Source organism: Chelonia mydas, chromosome 1, assembly GCF_015237465.2.
Source record: "Chelonia mydas isolate rCheMyd1 chromosome 1, rCheMyd1.pri.v2, whole genome shotgun sequence".
NCBI lineage: Eukaryota > Metazoa > Chordata > Testudines > Cheloniidae > Chelonia > Chelonia mydas.
In genome coordinates, this window is record NC_057849.1 from 159,555,619 (window position 1) to 159,572,677 (window position 17,059).

General features: G+C 39.8%; 1 protein-coding gene and 1 long non-coding RNA gene across 6 annotated transcripts in view; one reads left to right on the plus strand and one right to left on the minus strand.

Annotated features, from left to right (window-relative positions):
* The window catches only part of LOC114021373, a 58,717-nt gene that overhangs the window by 7,417 nt on the left and 34,241 nt on the right, over nucleotides 1–17,059 (plus strand). For 2 of the 5 annotated variants that reach the window (XR_005226144.2, XR_006287950.1), the window contains exon 3: nucleotides 4,859–6,375. The exons of the other annotated variants lie outside the window; for them this stretch is intronic. This is a non-coding gene — a long non-coding RNA (uncharacterized LOC114021373). Of the gene's footprint in view, nucleotides 1–4,858; nucleotides 6,376–17,059 lie in introns of those variants that run through there. 5 annotated transcript variants of the gene reach the window in all.
* MORC3 (MORC family CW-type zinc finger 3) overlaps nucleotides 1–17,059 on the minus strand; it is a 54,963-nt gene that overhangs the window by 3,151 nt on the left and 34,753 nt on the right. Inside the window, exons 13-16 of the mRNA XM_037904252.2 lie at nucleotides 16,314–16,356; nucleotides 8,278–8,465; nucleotides 6,445–7,273; nucleotides 1,376–1,539 (exon numbers count right to left, since the gene is read on the minus strand). Coding sequence (XP_037760180.1) covers nucleotides 1,376–1,539; nucleotides 6,445–7,273; nucleotides 8,278–8,465; nucleotides 16,314–16,356 — 1,224 coding nt within the window. The remainder of the gene's footprint in view (nucleotides 1–1,375; nucleotides 1,540–6,444; nucleotides 7,274–8,277; nucleotides 8,466–16,313; nucleotides 16,357–17,059) is intronic.

Genomic DNA, 17,059 nt, shown 5'->3' on the forward strand with positions numbered 1-17,059 from the left:
AGCGAAGGAAATGCTGGCAGACAGAGGAACGATCACAAGTGATGATGCAGCTACAGCTCAAACCTAAACACTAGAGATCTAGCGAGCAGGGACAACTCTGAACAGACTTGTATGGAATGGTAACTCAATCTAGTGCTACAGTTTGCAGTAGCATTTAAGGAAGGGTGTCAATAATCCATAACAAAGAACATTTAAGGCCTAGTCTACTCTACAGAGGTTGGTCAACATACGGAAGCTTATGTGGACCTAATTTTTTTAAGCATCTACACTACAGTAAGTCGTCCACTACGCTGACGTAATAATTTCACCTCTGCGCACGAAAGAGTGCGCTTAGGTTGATGTAGTTAAGTAGACGCAGTGTCTGTGTAGACACTTCGTTGCTTAGATCACCTGTTACTGTCTTTGACAGCTCGAGCCCCATTGCCCCTGCATGGAGCCAGCCAGTGCCATCAGCCCCAGCTTCACTGCCCCCACATGGGGCTAGCCGCAGCAGCCCTACATGGGGGCAGCAGGGCTGGGGCTAGCCGCTAGCCACCAGCCGGTGCCAGCAGCCCCAGCCCTGCCGCTCCCGCGTGGGCACACCACCCAGGGCCAGCAGCCCCAGCCTGGCCAGCCTCCCCAGCCCTACCCTGTCACCTCTGCATGGCGCCGCCATCAGCGCCAGCCCCACCACCCCCATACGGGGCAGGTCAGTGCCATCAGCATCAGCCCCACCACCACCTGGCTGGTTGCCAGCTCTAGGGCAGCAGCGTTCCCACAGTCAGCCCCGCACCAACTGTCAACCTTGCAGTGGTGGGGCTCTGGCTGTCAGCCTCCTGCAATGCCCCCCACTTAAGTTGATGCAGGCGCTCCTGGTGAGGATGCACACCACTGGCACAAGGAGGGTAGTGTGGACATGAACAGCCTATTTAATTACTGCACTGGCTGTAGGTCAACATAACTTACGTTGACTTAATGTTGTAGTATAGACATGTCCTAATATACATTTGGAGTAAAAACGCCTCAGAAAATGTCTTCGGTGCATTGTATAGCGGTAAGCAAGCAAGCAAGCTGTTAACTCCAATAAAAAGCCATTGTTCTACCTGCATAAAGAGAAACTTTCTTCTATTTTTATTTTATTTTTTTAGGATTTTCAGACAAACTACACATTTAGATTCTTTAACACTTGCAATCTGGACACATACATACATTAATCCAAAATATTTTTTGGAAGATGATAAAGTGTGAACATTAGTGGGGAAAGGAAGGGGCAGTGAAGATTCAGAAAGCCACAAAAGGTCACAGAATCAATCATGAACTTTGACAATGTTTTAAGGTACAAGCTTGATAGGCTATTCCAGGCAAATTTCTGGTTTAAAAGTAAGAAAAGCGATACCTTTCTTCAACAGAATAACTGACAGGATCCTCAATGTTACTGGTTGTAGAATCATTTGCACATGCTACCACTTGAGGAATTGTAGCTTTTAACTGTGCAACTTCTCTTTTAAGCTCTTCACACTGAAAACCAATTTGAGTTTTTTCCATTTCCAGCAGTTCAATCTGAGACAGGTAAATCAAAGTAAGTTAATTTTATACTTCTGAAGTCACGGTGGAGTAATTTAAAAATAAGGCGATTTAAATCACTGGTTTAACTAATGATCAAATCACTTGATTTTTAAAAGAAGTTTACTGATGCTTTAAAAAACTAACCTGAAAATGTTTTACTTCAATAAATTAAAAATAATAAAGTATGCTTTTAAAAAATGTCACTACTGGTTGGGTATCATATCTATTTTACAAAATTGCTACAGGAAAACAAAATATTAAATTAAAACCGTGATCCTGCAAACACTTAAGCAGGTACATAATTCTGCTCACATTAATATCAGATTTTCTTCAGTGTGACTACTCATCTGCTTGAAACCAACATGAGCGTACAAAAGTGTTTGCGGTATCAGAGGTTAAAATTGTAGTTATTAAAAAGTCTTAGTGCCACAAAATCTTTCCGTTCAAAACAAATTGCTTCAATATTAACAATAAGTTAAATTAGTGAACATATAGTGTATATATTCAATATATTAGTGAACATACTTTACATATGCCAAAATTTTCAAAAATAGAAGCCTAAAGTTAGGCACTTAAAGCTAATTTAGGCACCTAATAGTTGGATTTTCAAAAGCACTTAACTTATTTAGGAGCACAAGTTCCATTGATTTCACACTGCATACCCTAATGGTTGAGTACAGACTGGACAAAGCATTTCAGCTTTCTTGACTTGTGGAAATTCAGTATATCAAGAAGTGGAGTTTAGTGCGAACACAGCATGGGCAATTTACTTATCAATTCTGTATCTGTGTGCATGTTGTTTTCAGATTAAGACTATTAATGAGGCTCTTGACTTTTTCAGTATAGATGAGCATTTTATGTATAAAAACTGAAATTCTATGAACAATTAGAAAGCTAAAGAAACATACAAAACATCCACATTAGCAATTTAATACTATAAGATAGGGAAATAACTAGTAAGATTTAAAGAACTGATCTTTTAAAAACTAATTTTTTATCCATCCTGTGTGAATTCCAAAAGAACTGTTACAGTTTCTAAAGTTAGCTGTCACTTCTATGGTTTTAACTAATTCTTGGTGACCAAAAAATGATGGCAGAGTATAGATACTCTCCTCTAAAAATATTTTGAAAAAGATGGAGACAAATTACCCAAACTGATCAATTTCCATAACTCAGATACATTAAACTATAGCAATTTTGTTTAGAACTACATGGTGTGGAGGCAGAAGTATAATCTTGGAAGATGGATTTAAATTTTTTGGTTGTGAGAAAAAAGAAAATGAATGGGGAAGCTATCATCATAAGCTCAGATCAATGATGTCATGAGGGTAGAAAGAAGAGGAAAATGATTGATAGTAGTATGGTTGTTGATAGAGAATAGGGTTGTTTGATGTCAAAGTTTGCCCCACAATCAGGCAGACCTATGGAAGAGAAGAACAACTTTAGAAATGAGCTGGCAGAGTTGGTGGTTATGGTTGAGAGTAACACCTTGTTACCAGCAATCATGTTGGTGAAAGGAGCCCAACAGAAAGAGCGTTGGGTAAATTTGGCTTTGGTAAAAGAAATGCAGAAGGACAAAACTGGGTTAAGTGGTGTTTAATGGGATTTCAGCAGTGAATACTGTTTTAAAAAAAAGAATCCCATATGATGATATATTATAGTGGAAAAAGCAAAGCCCATGTAGACTACTGGTATATTTTGGTAAGAGAACACATGAAAATGGTGAAAGACAAAGGTTGTTCTGCCACACATTCACTCAGTATAGCAAGTATTAATAGCTAAAATGTATAACCTGAAAAGACAGGAAAGAATGAAATTGAGGAAGAAATTGCACTGGTAGTTAGTTATGTAAGGGGGCAGAAAGGAAGTTTGCCAAACAGTAAAGGAAGGTTTTCATGCTTTGCCAAAGACAGTGAAGAGTGGAGGGAGAATTAAGGAAGTTAAGAACATAAGAACGGCCATACTGGGTCAGATCAAACGTCCATTTAGCCCAGTATCCTGTCTTCCGACAGTGGCCAAAGCCAGGTGCCCCAGAGGGAATGAACAGAACAGGTCATCATCAAGTGATTCATCCCCTGTTGCCCATTCCCAGCTTCTAGCAAACAGAAGCTAGGCACACCATCCCTATCCATTTCATTAAGGCAGTGAAGGTAATGTGGCAGAACGAGTGGTACTTTTGGATAACAAGCTGGTGATGGAAGTCTGATGTACAAGAGTAATTAAAAACAAAATTATTTAAAGAGTTTGAGAAAGCAGGGTGTGATGAGAATAAAAAAAGCACACAAACATGCAGTTGCTAAGGTGAAAATGGAGGCCGAAGAGGAATTATACAGAAAGCTGGAGGAAGAGGTCAAGAAATTGGCTTTTAGGTTAGCAAAAAAAGAGGAACAAATGAAACACGATATAGAGCTTTCTGCATGAAGGATGGGAACTGTGTGATGATTAACCCTAAAGGTATGGTACAGGTATAGAAAAAAATATTTCCAAAGGCTGTGAAACAAGAAGAGAACTGCAACTGCAAGCACCTTCAGCAATTATGGAGAAGCCTCAAAGAGGTATTGATCTCTGTAGAGGAGTTAAAAGCACTGAATAAGATGAAGAATGGTAAGGTAGCAAGTGAAGATGAGGTAACTGTTGATATGATCAAGGCAACTGCAGATACTCACTTCACACATTACTATGTGTTTGCCGGGATCCCACTTAACTGGAGAATGGGATAGATCAGGGACTGGCAACAGTGGGCCGGGCCAGTTTGTTTACCTGCCGCATCCATAGGTTTGGCCGATCGCAGCTCCCACTGGTTGCAGTTTGCCGCTCCAGGCCAATGGGGGCTGTGGGAAGTAGCGGCCAGCACATCCCTTGGCCCGCACCGCTTCCTGCAGCCCCCATTGGCCTGGAGCAGCGAACTGCGGCCAGTGGGAGCCACAACTGGCCGAACCTGCGGACGTGGCAGGTAAACAAACCCGCCCGACCTGCCAGGGGGCTTACCCTAGTGGGCTGCAGGCCAAACGCTGCCGATCCCTGCAATATTGTGCCTCTCTGGGAGGGCACGGATGATGCAAATGATCCAAACACTTATTGGGCATCAGTCCATTAAATCAGACTCTTAAAATCCTTTAAAGAGTTTTGGAGGTAAGGTTTTGGTGCAAGGTGGAAGAAAATATAGGAGAGGAGATTTAAGAAGGGAAGGAATACTACAGACATATTTGCAATGAGACAGAAGTTTGAAAGAATTATAAATGGAGGGCATAACTGCTACGTAGCATTTATTGATCTTGACAAAGCATATGACTTGATTCTGCATTGTCTGCAGTATTGAAATCAATGGGACGGGGACTACAGAAATGGATATGATAGAGGAGCTTCACTGAGGATCAAGAACTAAGGTGGTAACAATACATGGAATTTCAGAGAGTTCTGAGGCGACAGTGGGAGTCAGACAAAGCAGTGTGCTGAGTCCACTTTTCTTCATCCTAGTTATGGAGTTAAATAATAGAAGAACCAAACCTGTGGAGACAGAGAAAGATAATCTACGCTGACCATCTGGCCCTTCTGACTGACAACAAAGAGGAACTGGTAAATATGGTATCAGAGTAGGCATCTGTGTTTGAAGATCATGGTTTGAAGGTAAACACAGAAGACTGCAATTATGCAAATAAGGAAGAGTGGTAGAAGAGCTGTTGACTGAAGTTTCTGGAGAGAAGAAAATCTGTATTCTTTGGAAGTATATTTCATGCAATTGGAACGAGATCTGGAGAACTGAAGAGAGCCCCACAATGTCCATGGATGGCAGTGAAAGGCAGGAGTACTGTGGAACTTGCAATTAATTCACAAACTGAAAGGAAATGTGTTCACTGAATTTGTCTGTCCCTGCCTGTTCTGATTTGGCAACAGTGGGTAGTATAAAATAATATACTGAAGAGAATGGCAGGCAAGCAGAGAGTAAACAGAGTGCACATGGAGTGAGTTAGGGGGAAGATGAATTTGGGACTCTCAGTGATAGCAAAGAAAGATGGGAGAAAGAACAGCAAGAAAGGACATGAAAGACAGAGGACACAATGGAAAGACTGTCAAGAAAAGTTTGATGAGAAAAGGACTGGAACTCCAAGACCTATGAACCTGTGCCATGAACTGGAAGGAGCAGTGAAGAATCATAGGTACCTCCAACCCCATGTAAATGGGAAAAGGCGTTGAGAAGTGAAGTTAAAAGATGGCTGATGTAATCCCCTGCGGTGTCTATCCTGTTTATTCACAAAAACAAATAATGAACTACCCAAAAGCAATGAGAACTCCTGTATATTTGTCTATCAGGGTGTCTCAAGCTTACTCTGGAGGGATCACTTCTAAAGAGAAGTGAGAGTGACTCTACCCCAGTTCAATGCTTGGTATCTTTTCTGGCACTTTTTATTAGTTGTGTTACTTGAACATAGTATATGATAAATGTATTTACCAAAATTGTTAAATTAAAAAAATTAACTATTTGAAAAAATATTCGTACCTGAATTTTTGAAATAGAGGTAACAGGATACTAAAAACAACCAAAAGGTATTCACTCCTCTAGCAATTTACAGCAATCAAGATCTAGCATATACACAGGAGATGTCAGCTAATGAGATAATCCTAATTTATTTCCAATTAACTTATTTGCAGCTGGATAATTATAATTTATATGTGCAACTGCATCCACAAATTTTGACCCTGATCCTTCAGTGTACTCAATGTGGCTGTTCTCTTTGCTCATAAGGAGCCCCACTGACACCATAGGGAGCTGTGCGGATAGAGCTCATTACAGGATCAGGGCCTTGTGTGAATAATTTTGTAGCTATCTTTTAAAAAAAAAAAAAAGACAGGTCCTGTATATTCACTTTACCTTGCCATAAACCATATTAACAAACATACCTCACTTTTATATTGATCTCTCTCAGTATTGCATTTGTCCAGTTGTCTGAAGACATCATCAAGTTGCACAGCAATTTCATCCACCTCATTTTTATTTTCATTGTTAGCACATTTGCTGCATTCCGTTTTTAAGTTTAGCAAAGTACTACACTGTTCCTTTAGCTTTTCCATCTCTTTTAAGGCTTGCTCATATAAAATACCCACTTCTTCTGGACTTTTCTCTTTAAAATTTTCTAGTTTGTCATCTGGGAATATAATAGTCTCAGTTGACTGATGACACATTTCCTTTTTCACATAGTTATCATTCATTTCTAGTATCTTCTGCTCTAGTATTTTCATCTGGTTGGTTAACATTTCACACTGTTTTCGGTAATTTTCTTTTTCTTGGTTTGCTACTTGCAGCTGATTTCTTAGTTCATTTAATTTGATGCTAAAATCCACAGAAGATGCCTCAGAAGCATTAATGATTTCTTGTTGGCTTGTTTCCAAAGTTGATCTGGGTAGCTGCATATCTATATTCTCTTCTACTTCTTCTTTTTTAACCACTAAACTTGGTATCTCAGTTTGGGTTGATGCAGTCCACTGCTCATATTTATCTTCTGAACTACCTGCACCACAAGACTCCTCTTGCATGCTGCTTTGTTCCACATTAATATGCTCAGTTTTTACTATTGTAACATCACAGTCTGCTGCAGGCTTTGGAGTACTGCTCTCCTCTAAGATGATGACGTCCTCATCATCATCTTCAGTGTGATTGTCAAATGTGTGGTTATTTAATCGTGGTGTCTTTAAAGTAACAGGCGAACAACCAGAAATCTTCCGTTTAAGGCTGGTTGGGGGGGAGGGGGGGAAGAAATGAAATATTCAGCTAGTGCAAACTACTACATTATTCAAAATAATTTGTTTTCTCAACTGTATAATTTCAAAGTTTGTGTGAACAGTGCTTATGAAAATAAAGTACATATTTGTTGGACTGCACTGGTGATTCTAGACAAATCATGTGCACTTTTTAAGTTCTAAATTTTGAGGTCAACTTTAGGAGTCGTAAATCCTACATTTTGGAGAACTCCTGAAAACTGGACATTGAGTGAACGGACGCTATACACCGTGAATAAGAGGATGTCTTTCTGCTCATCTATTGTAGTGACTGTTGGTTGTGCTTGGTACAGTTAAGAACATTAGGAGAGATCAGGTTTCATGGCTGAACTGAATCAAAAGGATTCATCCAAGGCTATTTGAGACAATGGAAGCAACAACATCTTTATTTAACTAATTCAGAATTACAAATAATTTGCTGAAAGACAGGCCAAGTCAAGAGAAAGGTGTTCTCTCTGCTGACATCTGTTCCATTCAAGAGGCTCTGACTAGAAAGACTGTTACATTAAGAAAAAACTACATCTCACTAGTCAGGGTAGATATCAACCACTATTTTTATAGTAACCTAGCAACTGACTTGTTTTCACAAAATATCCTGAAACAGACTAAAACTTTGGGCCAAGAAGTGACAATATAATAAAAGGTTACCTGAAATGGAAGCTTCTTGAGAAAAATATGCTGGAAAGATAGCTAACAAAAAGCAGTCTTTCCTGACTAAGAGAAATAGGTAATCAATCTTCCTCCTTGTTAGCAAAATGCTTCCTACATTTGCTTTCACTCTTCAGAAAGCTTCTGGTCTAATGGCTGACAGCTATCATAATAGCTCAAATACATCAATCATTATTATGGCTGTCACAGCCTAGCAACTGACCTATTACAACCACCATAATTATTTTCATTTGCAAACTTATTTATTCCTGAGATGAATGGAAAGCTACTTTGCATTTATTCACTAACCTGTTTTCAGGATCCAAATGAGGTGAAGATACTAATCTATTATTTGAAGTGTTTATAGATCTTGTAACAGAAGTGTTTAAGGCTTCTGTTAAGTGTGATCTTAGAGCACCCTCCTTTCTACTCATAGATGACAATGCATTTTTGATTGAAGAGACAGAAGGAGTTTTAAAATACATTTCATTATTAACCTGTAGAAAAAGCAATATTTAATTAGACTAAGCACAGAAGTTATAGACACCTTGAAGGTAGGAAGGGGTTCCTAAAATCTAAATTTGGCAGAACTGTGTACCCTATTACAGAACTATTTGGCAGAACTATTACAGAAGTTCAAAATGTGTCCCATACCTGGGCTACCCTCACATATAGCTGGAAACCTGCCTCGCATTTAGCAATATGAGAAGGGCAGGATGGTCATGAGCCCCTGGTTGAAAACCCCTGTTCCCATTAGAACAAAACCCCAAGCTCACTGTTGTACCCCAACCACCAAAACCTTATTCAAAAATGCCATCCATATTCTGTTTTCTTTTAATATGTTATATTTATGGATGATGGAGCTACTTTGAATGGTGCAGTGCCCATTCAAAAACTCTAAAACATCCAACCATTAAAATCCTAGCCAGAAGTTCTGTTTAACTATGAAGTAAAAATACATGTTACTTAGGGAATAAACACAAAAACCGTATGGTGGAGTTTTGGAAATAAAGATTAAAATGTCCTAGCCTGGAAACAGGTCCCAATGGTTTATGGTTAAGACCTGTTAAGGAAATATTATAAATAAACTGAACATCTTTGTACGCATTTGTGTTAAATTTTACCAAACTGCAGTTACCGTAAAGAACTGTGCTCACTAAAAATAGGTAAAATATGCTTAAACACCGTTAAAGACTCATACGTTAACGTGTAAGACTGCTACACATTAAGGGGGGGGCAACTTCACTGAAAGAAACTTAACAGGAGTGGCACAGGAACTAGACTGTTTGAAGTCACTATTTTGCTAACACATGCTGTGGAAATCATCAAGCACTTTGACAGTAGATAGCAGCAGAAGTACTATATCCACTAAATAAGCAAAACCAATAACTCATTAATGAATCTTTGTTAACTGTATATAACATGTGAGATCTTGTAATTGCTTTTAAGGAAGCATGGAATTAAGTCAATGAATGCTAACAACATGTACGTGGGGGATATACATGCTATACAAAGTAAAAGTGGCCCTAAGTTATATGGAGCAAGAAAACTTACCCTCTTACCACAGACAAGTTAAAATTTGGTACAAGAAAGATTCCAGTTAGTGCAGTGCAAAAAAACTAACAAGGGTCCAATTCCATGAACTTAAATGCAAAACCACTGAAACCCATATAGTGTGAAAAAAATTGTTTTCCCTCTGTTGCAAGACAATGCAAGATCTGGAAAGCCCCAGGCTTGTACTGCTGTTTGCACCTGGGAGACACAGTGTGCAGCTTTAAAGTCTTACAGAGTTGCTAGCATGTGGATTCACTCTGGGGAAAAACCAGTCTCCAAATTGCACAGTATGGCTGAAACGCTGTGACGCTGGTAAAGTAAAAACTGTCTGTGCGACTAATAACTATTGTGTAGTGGCTAAAAAACCCCACTTCTGGTATAAATGCAGAAAATGTTACTTTAATTGGTCTATATTCTGTTTCACACCTAAATTACCTGTAGTAATAAATATTTTGAACCAGTTTATAATATAATTATAGGAAAAGAAAAATTAAAATGACAAAAATGCTTTAAAGGCAAATCAAGCTTATAATGTAATATTATACCCTAGGAGGCTATTCCATAAAAATAATCTTGCACCCCCTGGTTTGTGCTTTAAGCTAGTATTAATAGTAATTTAAATAATTATAACTGCTATAATCTTAAAAATGAGTTGCTAAATAATAAACTTTAAAAAGGTACACGAAACAAAAATATAATGCAAATAAAACAAATACCAATATAAAAAAGAACAGAAGTAGTGGAATGTAGACAAGGCATTTATTGGGAGGCACGGTTACGAGTCAATCCTTCAAACCCTACATAAGGGTTTTTCTTTGGTTACAAGGACTGATAACTATTAACCCAGAACAAGCAAGTCCACAAACAGGTCAAGTCCTTCCAGATCCAGCCATTCTCAGGAAGGACTGCGTCTCCCCTTGGACAGGAGGTCCTGTCCATTTGTTGGATCAGAAAGGTGGCCCTGCATCGGTTTAAACTGAAGAAGTACAGAAGACCTTTCTTTGTTTGCAGGTCTCCAGAGAATCCAGTTTGAACCAATATATTCAAGCTTGTGCAGGTGGTGGTACCTTTCGAGAGGTGTGTTGAAACCTGAGTGAGCTAATTTACCTAATCACCCCCTCTTAGCTCCTGGAGGGCTCTAGTCCCCCTATCCCCATGGAATTACATACAATCGCTGGCCCACAATGATATATAAACTTAATACAGTAAGGCTAAACTTAATCCAATAATGTTTTTCCAGGGTACTGCAGGAAATTGCCATATATGTCACAGTGGACATCACTTCTCCTATAGCACCACTCACTTTTGGGGCTGCATTGGCCCCCTTTCTTCTTACTTCAATCATGAATAGCAGGCTGATGCTTTCTACCACTGCAATTTTCTCCCAGCATATAAGCTTTTTGTCACTGGGGCACATGGTGTTTTTTTCGAATGGCAGGCTGCACCTAGTTTTATAGCTAGTAAATCCTCAAAAAAAAAAAATATTGTAAATTAGCTTAGTTGAGATGTAAGTGACAATAATAACAAGAAAAATATAAGCCTCAAGACTGGACACCTCATTTCTAAACAGAGCTACTCAGGTGTGTCTACACTACAAGCACTACAGCAGCAGCACTGCCACTGTAGTGTAGACATTTTACAGCAACAAGAGTTTTTCTATCACTGTAGTAAATCTACCACTTTGACAGGCGGTAGCTAGGTTGACGAAAGAATAGTTCTGTAGACCCAGCGGTATCTACACTGGGGCTTAGGGTTAGCTTAACTGTATGTCTCAGGGGTGTGAAAATTTCATTCCCCCTGAACAGCATAGCTAGGATGACCTAAATTTTAGGTCAAGACCAGGCCTATGTCTGACTAAAGTAAGTTTTTTATTGAATGCAAAAGGGAACTGACGGTGCACCCCATAAGACTTAATGGAAATATGCTTATGAATGTGTGACATAACTGGAATATGCTTTATGCTACATATGCCATGTAACATCTCTCTAAAGGTTATGATCTACTGAATCTATTCATCCTATTTGTATGCATGTATCATTTTTGTATTCAAAGTTATGAATATTGGCTGTGTACTTGCTTGATTTTTTAGTAGCCTTAGTAAAGCATTTGGTCAGCTTCTTTAGAAAGGAATTTGCAAGTTAAGTGCCCAATCAAGAAGCACTTAACTGTCAATGGATCTTGGAAGGCTCCAATTCACATCAGAAGTCTACATGAGGACATTCAAGGTAGCATGTGAATTATGGCTGCTACGGTGTAAGTTCTGAGTCATGCATGGACATGTGACTTGCCCATGTGACTCCAAAACTCCATCTTGTAGCTGGGATTCTACACAGGGGGAGGGAGGGGTATCCACCCACAAGAGAAACCCCTGGGAGACCCCTCCATTTTGTCTTCAGCTGACTCAAGAGATATCCTTTGGGGGTGGAGAGGCTACCGGAAAGAAACTGGAACGAAGGACAGTAACCATACAGGGTGAGAGTGATTGCTGGACCCAGACTAGAAGGAGACTAGTTTGTAAAAAGAAGCTTACTGGAACTCCTCTGAGGGTGAGGTTTTATCTGTATTCAGTTTTCTTACTGTATTAAGCATAGACTTGTGGGTTTATTTTATTTGGTAATTCACTTTGTTCTGTCTGTTACTACTTGGAACCACTTAAATCCTACTTTCTGTATTTAATAAAATTATTTTTTAAATATTAAATTAACCCAGAGTGTGTATTAAAATGGGGGGGGGGGGAGGGGGGGCAAACAGCTGTGCATCTCTCTGTGTTATAGAGGGCGAACAATTTATGAGTTTATCCTGTATAAGCTTTATACAGGGTAAAAGGCTTTATTTGGGGTTTGACTCCATTGGGAGTTGGGCATCTGAGTGTTAAAGACAGAAAGACTTCTTAAGCTGCTTTCAATTAAGCCTGCAGCTGTTAGGGGATGTGGTTCAGACCTGGGTCTGGGTTTGCAGCAGGCTAGCGGGTCTGGCTCAAACCAGGCAGGGCACTGAAGTCCCAAGCTGTCAGGGCAGGAAAGCAGGGGCAGAAGTAGTCTTGGCACATCAGTTGGCAGTCCCAAGGGGGTTTCTGTGATCCAACCCATCACAGGAACCAGAATACTAGAAAGGTGCATAATTGGATGGAAAACCATTCCCAGGGAGTAGTTATTAGCGGCTCACAATCAAGCTGGAAAGGCATATCTAGTGGGGTTCTGCAGGGATCAGTTCTGGGTTTGGTTCTGTTCAATATCTTCACCAATGATTTAGATAATGGCAGAGAGAATACACTTACAAAGTTTACGGATGATAAGCTGGGAGGCACTGCAAGTGCCTTGGAGGACAGGATTAAAATTCAAAATGATCTGTACATACTGGAGAAATGGCCTGAAGTAAACAGAATGAAATTGGACAAATGCAAAGTACTCCACTTAGGAAGGAACAATCAATTACACACATACACACAATGGGAAATGACTGAGTAGGAAGGGAGTACTGCAGAAAGGGATCTGGGGGTTATAGTGGATCACAAGCTAAATGAGAGTCCGAAGTGTTGCAAAAAAACCCATCACCATTCTCGGATGTATTGGCAGGAGTGTTGTAAGCAAGACACAAAGTAATTCTTCCACTCTACTCCATGCCGATAAGGCTTCAACTAGAGCATTTTGTCCAGTTCTGGGCACCATATTTCAGGAAAGATGTGGACGAACTGGAGAAAGCCCAGAGGAGAGAAGAGGATATAAACTGGCCATCAGCAATTTCAGGCTTGAAATTAGACGAAGGTTTCTAATCATCAGGGAACTGAAGTTCTGGAATAGCCTTCCTAGGGGAGCAGTGGGGGCAAAAAAATATAACTGGTTTGAAGATTGAGCTTGATAAGTTTATAGAGGGGATGGTATGATGAGACTGCCTACAATAGCATGTAACTTATCTACGACTGCCAGCAGCAAATCTCTCCAACAGCCAGCGATGGGGAGGGCTCTGAGTTACTACAGATAATTCTTTCCCAGGTGGGTGGGGCAGGTTCTGTGGTTGGCAATGTATAGGAGGTCAGAGTAGATCAGGGGTCTCAAACACGCAGCCCGCAGAGTTATTTGCTGCGGCCCGCCAAGCTCCCTGCGGCTCCCCCCCCCGCCGAGTTATTTCCTGCAGCCGCCAAGCTCCCCTCCCCCGCCGCCTCCCCTCCCCCCCAGCGCACCACATCCCCGCTCCTCTGCCTACCTCCAGGTGCTTCCCGCCACCAAACAGCTGTTTGGCAGCTATTAGCACTTTCCAGGAGGGAGGGGAGAGGAGCGGGGACCCACACGCCCAGGGGAGGAGGCGGAGATTTGGGGAAGGGGTTGGAATAGGGGCAGGGAAGAGGTGGGAAGAAGCAGGGCAGGGCCTCATGGAAGTGGTGGAGCGGGGGGCTGGGGCAGCAGGGGGAGGGGTGTCAGTGATGCAGCCCTCGGGCTAATGTACTAGTCCTCATGTGGCCCTTGTGGTGATTTGAGTTTGGAGATCCATGGACTAGATGATCATGATGGTCCTTTCTGACCTTAAAGTCTATGAGAGCAACAAAAACGATTAAAGGTTTAGAAAACATGACCTATAGACTGAACATTGAAAAAATTGGGTTTGTTTAGTCTAAAGAGAAGAGAAGACCGGGGGTGGGGGGGAGAGAGAGAGAGAAGAGCGATAACAATTTTCAATTACAAAAGAGATGGTTACAAGGAGGAGGGAGAAAAATTGCTCTCTTTAACTTCTGAGGAGAAGCAGCTTAAATTGCAGCAAGGGCACATTAGATTGGACATTAAGAAAAACTTATTGTCAGGATAATTAAGCACTGGAATAAATTGCCTAAGGAGGTTGTGGAATCTCTGTCATTGGAAATTTTTAAGAGCAGATTAGACAAACACCTGTCAGGGATAGTCTAGATCAGTGGTTCTCAACCTATTTACCATTGTGGGCCAAATATGTGGCTCGCTGTGTGTTATGTGAGGCACATCCACACTAGATATATTATATACACACACACACACACACACACACCCCCTGTATGGCCCTGAGGATGTAACGTAGGCTGCAGCTGTGTGCTGATTGTGGGCCACTTGCGGCCCACAGGCCACAGGTTGAGAACCACTGGTCTAGATAATACTTAATCCTACCTTGAGTGCAGAGGACTAGACTAAAAGACCTCTCAAGGTACATTTCAGTTCTACAATACTATGATCTACCTATTAGAGCATATTTTTAATTTTACCTGCAGATTTTTATAAACTTTTTTCTTCAAGAAAGCTTTGCTTTTATATATTCTCTAGTAATTTCAATATTTAAATAGTTCTATTTACGTTGGTTTAATTACTTTGGAAAGTACATTTTAATACTTCGATAATTAATCACCGAACTTTGAATTCTGCTCCCAAAACATAACTATGAAAACGGTATCTTCTTACTAAATGTATTGGAAAATTTGGTACATGGGGAGCAAAGGGAGACATGCACACTATTTTATGCACATCATAAAATATGCATACTAACAGTGTTCTTGCACACTAAATTTGGTCATTAAAGTAAAAAGATGATCTGGAATATATATATATGGGACCAGGTTCTCAAATGTTTACACTTTTTATTTGTTAGCACTACAGTGTTAATATAGTTATGCCAGAGAGCCTGTATTTTTTTTTCCAATCTAATGAATCAACTGAAACATTAACTAAGTTTGAAATAAAAGGACAAATTCTGCAAATAGCTTTTATAGGTAAAACTCCCACTAAAGATAAGTATCAGGGGGTAGCTGTGTTAGTCTGTATCCACAAAAACAAGTGGCTGGCCCATTACAAAAGCAGCTTTGCCTCTCCTGGAATTGACACCTCCTCATCTATTATTGAGAGTGGACTACATCCACCCTGATCAAATTGGCCCTGTCAACACTGGTTCTCCACTTGTGAGGTAACTCCCTTCTCTTCATGTGTCAGTATAATTATGCCTGCATCTGTAATTTTCACTCCATACATCTGAAGTAATGGGGTTTTTACCCACGAAAGCTTATGCTCAAATAAATCTGTTAGTCTTTAAGGTGCCACTGGACTCCTTGTTGTTTTCACTAAAGATAAGGTTGTCTGTGCAGAATGGAAGGCAGACTTTGGCCAGTGGAACCTTTATTGCGAGCAATAATACAGATCTGAGGTTGAATTTGCAGGACTGACAATTTTAAAAAAATTCTTACTTGTAAATTAAGCAAGTTGAACCTAGAAGACACACAACATAGAGCCTCTCAATGCTGTTTTAAATACCTTAATTTGATCAAATAGTCAAAAAGTATATGGCTTCTTAAACAAGCATAATGTGATCAGATATAGTGTGTGTGCACTTGCGTATATAAAAACATTAAACATGAGAAGTGTGTATATTTGTTTACACATCTTCTAAATAAGAGCAGTGGGCTCACTGCCTTTAAAAAAAGTACAAGTAAAACAAAATGCGTATTTAAAAATATAGTGTTGTGTAAATTATGTTTGAAGCCCCTTTCAGAATGTTCATGTAAAAATATTTAAATGTATTACAAAGTAGTTTGAGTAATCTCCTTTATTTCCTCTCAAACAAAACCCCCTGACACTCAGATGGAAAAAAAAATATCCCCTGACCTTCTGAAGTGTGCAGAGTTTTGAATTTACAGCTTTCGCTAAATGCACATTAGTAGCTACAGTGCAATATACTGTATGTATATTCTTGAATGAATTACATCTGGGAAATCATCATTCAGGTGCATTTACAGCCAAAACTACCAAATTCAAGAGCAAATCAAGATTAAGAGAGACAGTTACCTGTTGGCTGTACTCCAGTCGCCTCCTTAGTTTTTCCCTGTCTCTTTATACGTTAGGGGAAGAAAAAGTTTAAATCAAAATATAATTCACTGTAAAAATCAATTTCTAGCTTAAAACAAATACAATACTCTTCACCTTTCAAAGATGAAAAGAATGGACAATGGTTTTCACTAACATTCTGAATTACTGAATATAATTTAAGCATGAAGGCTGTTAGGAGTTAAAATTAGCATAACCTCAATTACTTGTCAGATTTGACCACTGTAAATAATCCCTTTTAAGCTAACCCTTTTCATCTGTACTCAAAAACAGTAGCCTTCCTGAACTGTCAATTAAGGTCCTGTTCATGCTCAAAATTACTACTGTGTTGGGGCAGTTGGTTACACCCAACTGCATGTGTAGGGTAGACCAGGGATCCTCAGTTTATGTAGCCTGCATTACACCTTAGAGTGTCATCTTCCCATGCATTGTGTGGACCACCATTCCCACCCCCCAATTACGAATTATGCAACATCCCTGAGCCAATGCCAGCAATTGCTCTAATGATATTAACTTACGAGAGTATTTACATTAATACATATTTAGCTGTCAATTTAGCAACTGGAAAGGAGGAGAAAGAGCATCATGTGATCAGCAGTCAAACAAAAATGACACTAGTGGTCCACAGAACAATTTGAGAATTTCTGTATCAGTCCATGCTAAAAGGAGATATATAATATAAAAATATAACATGACATTTGTAATAC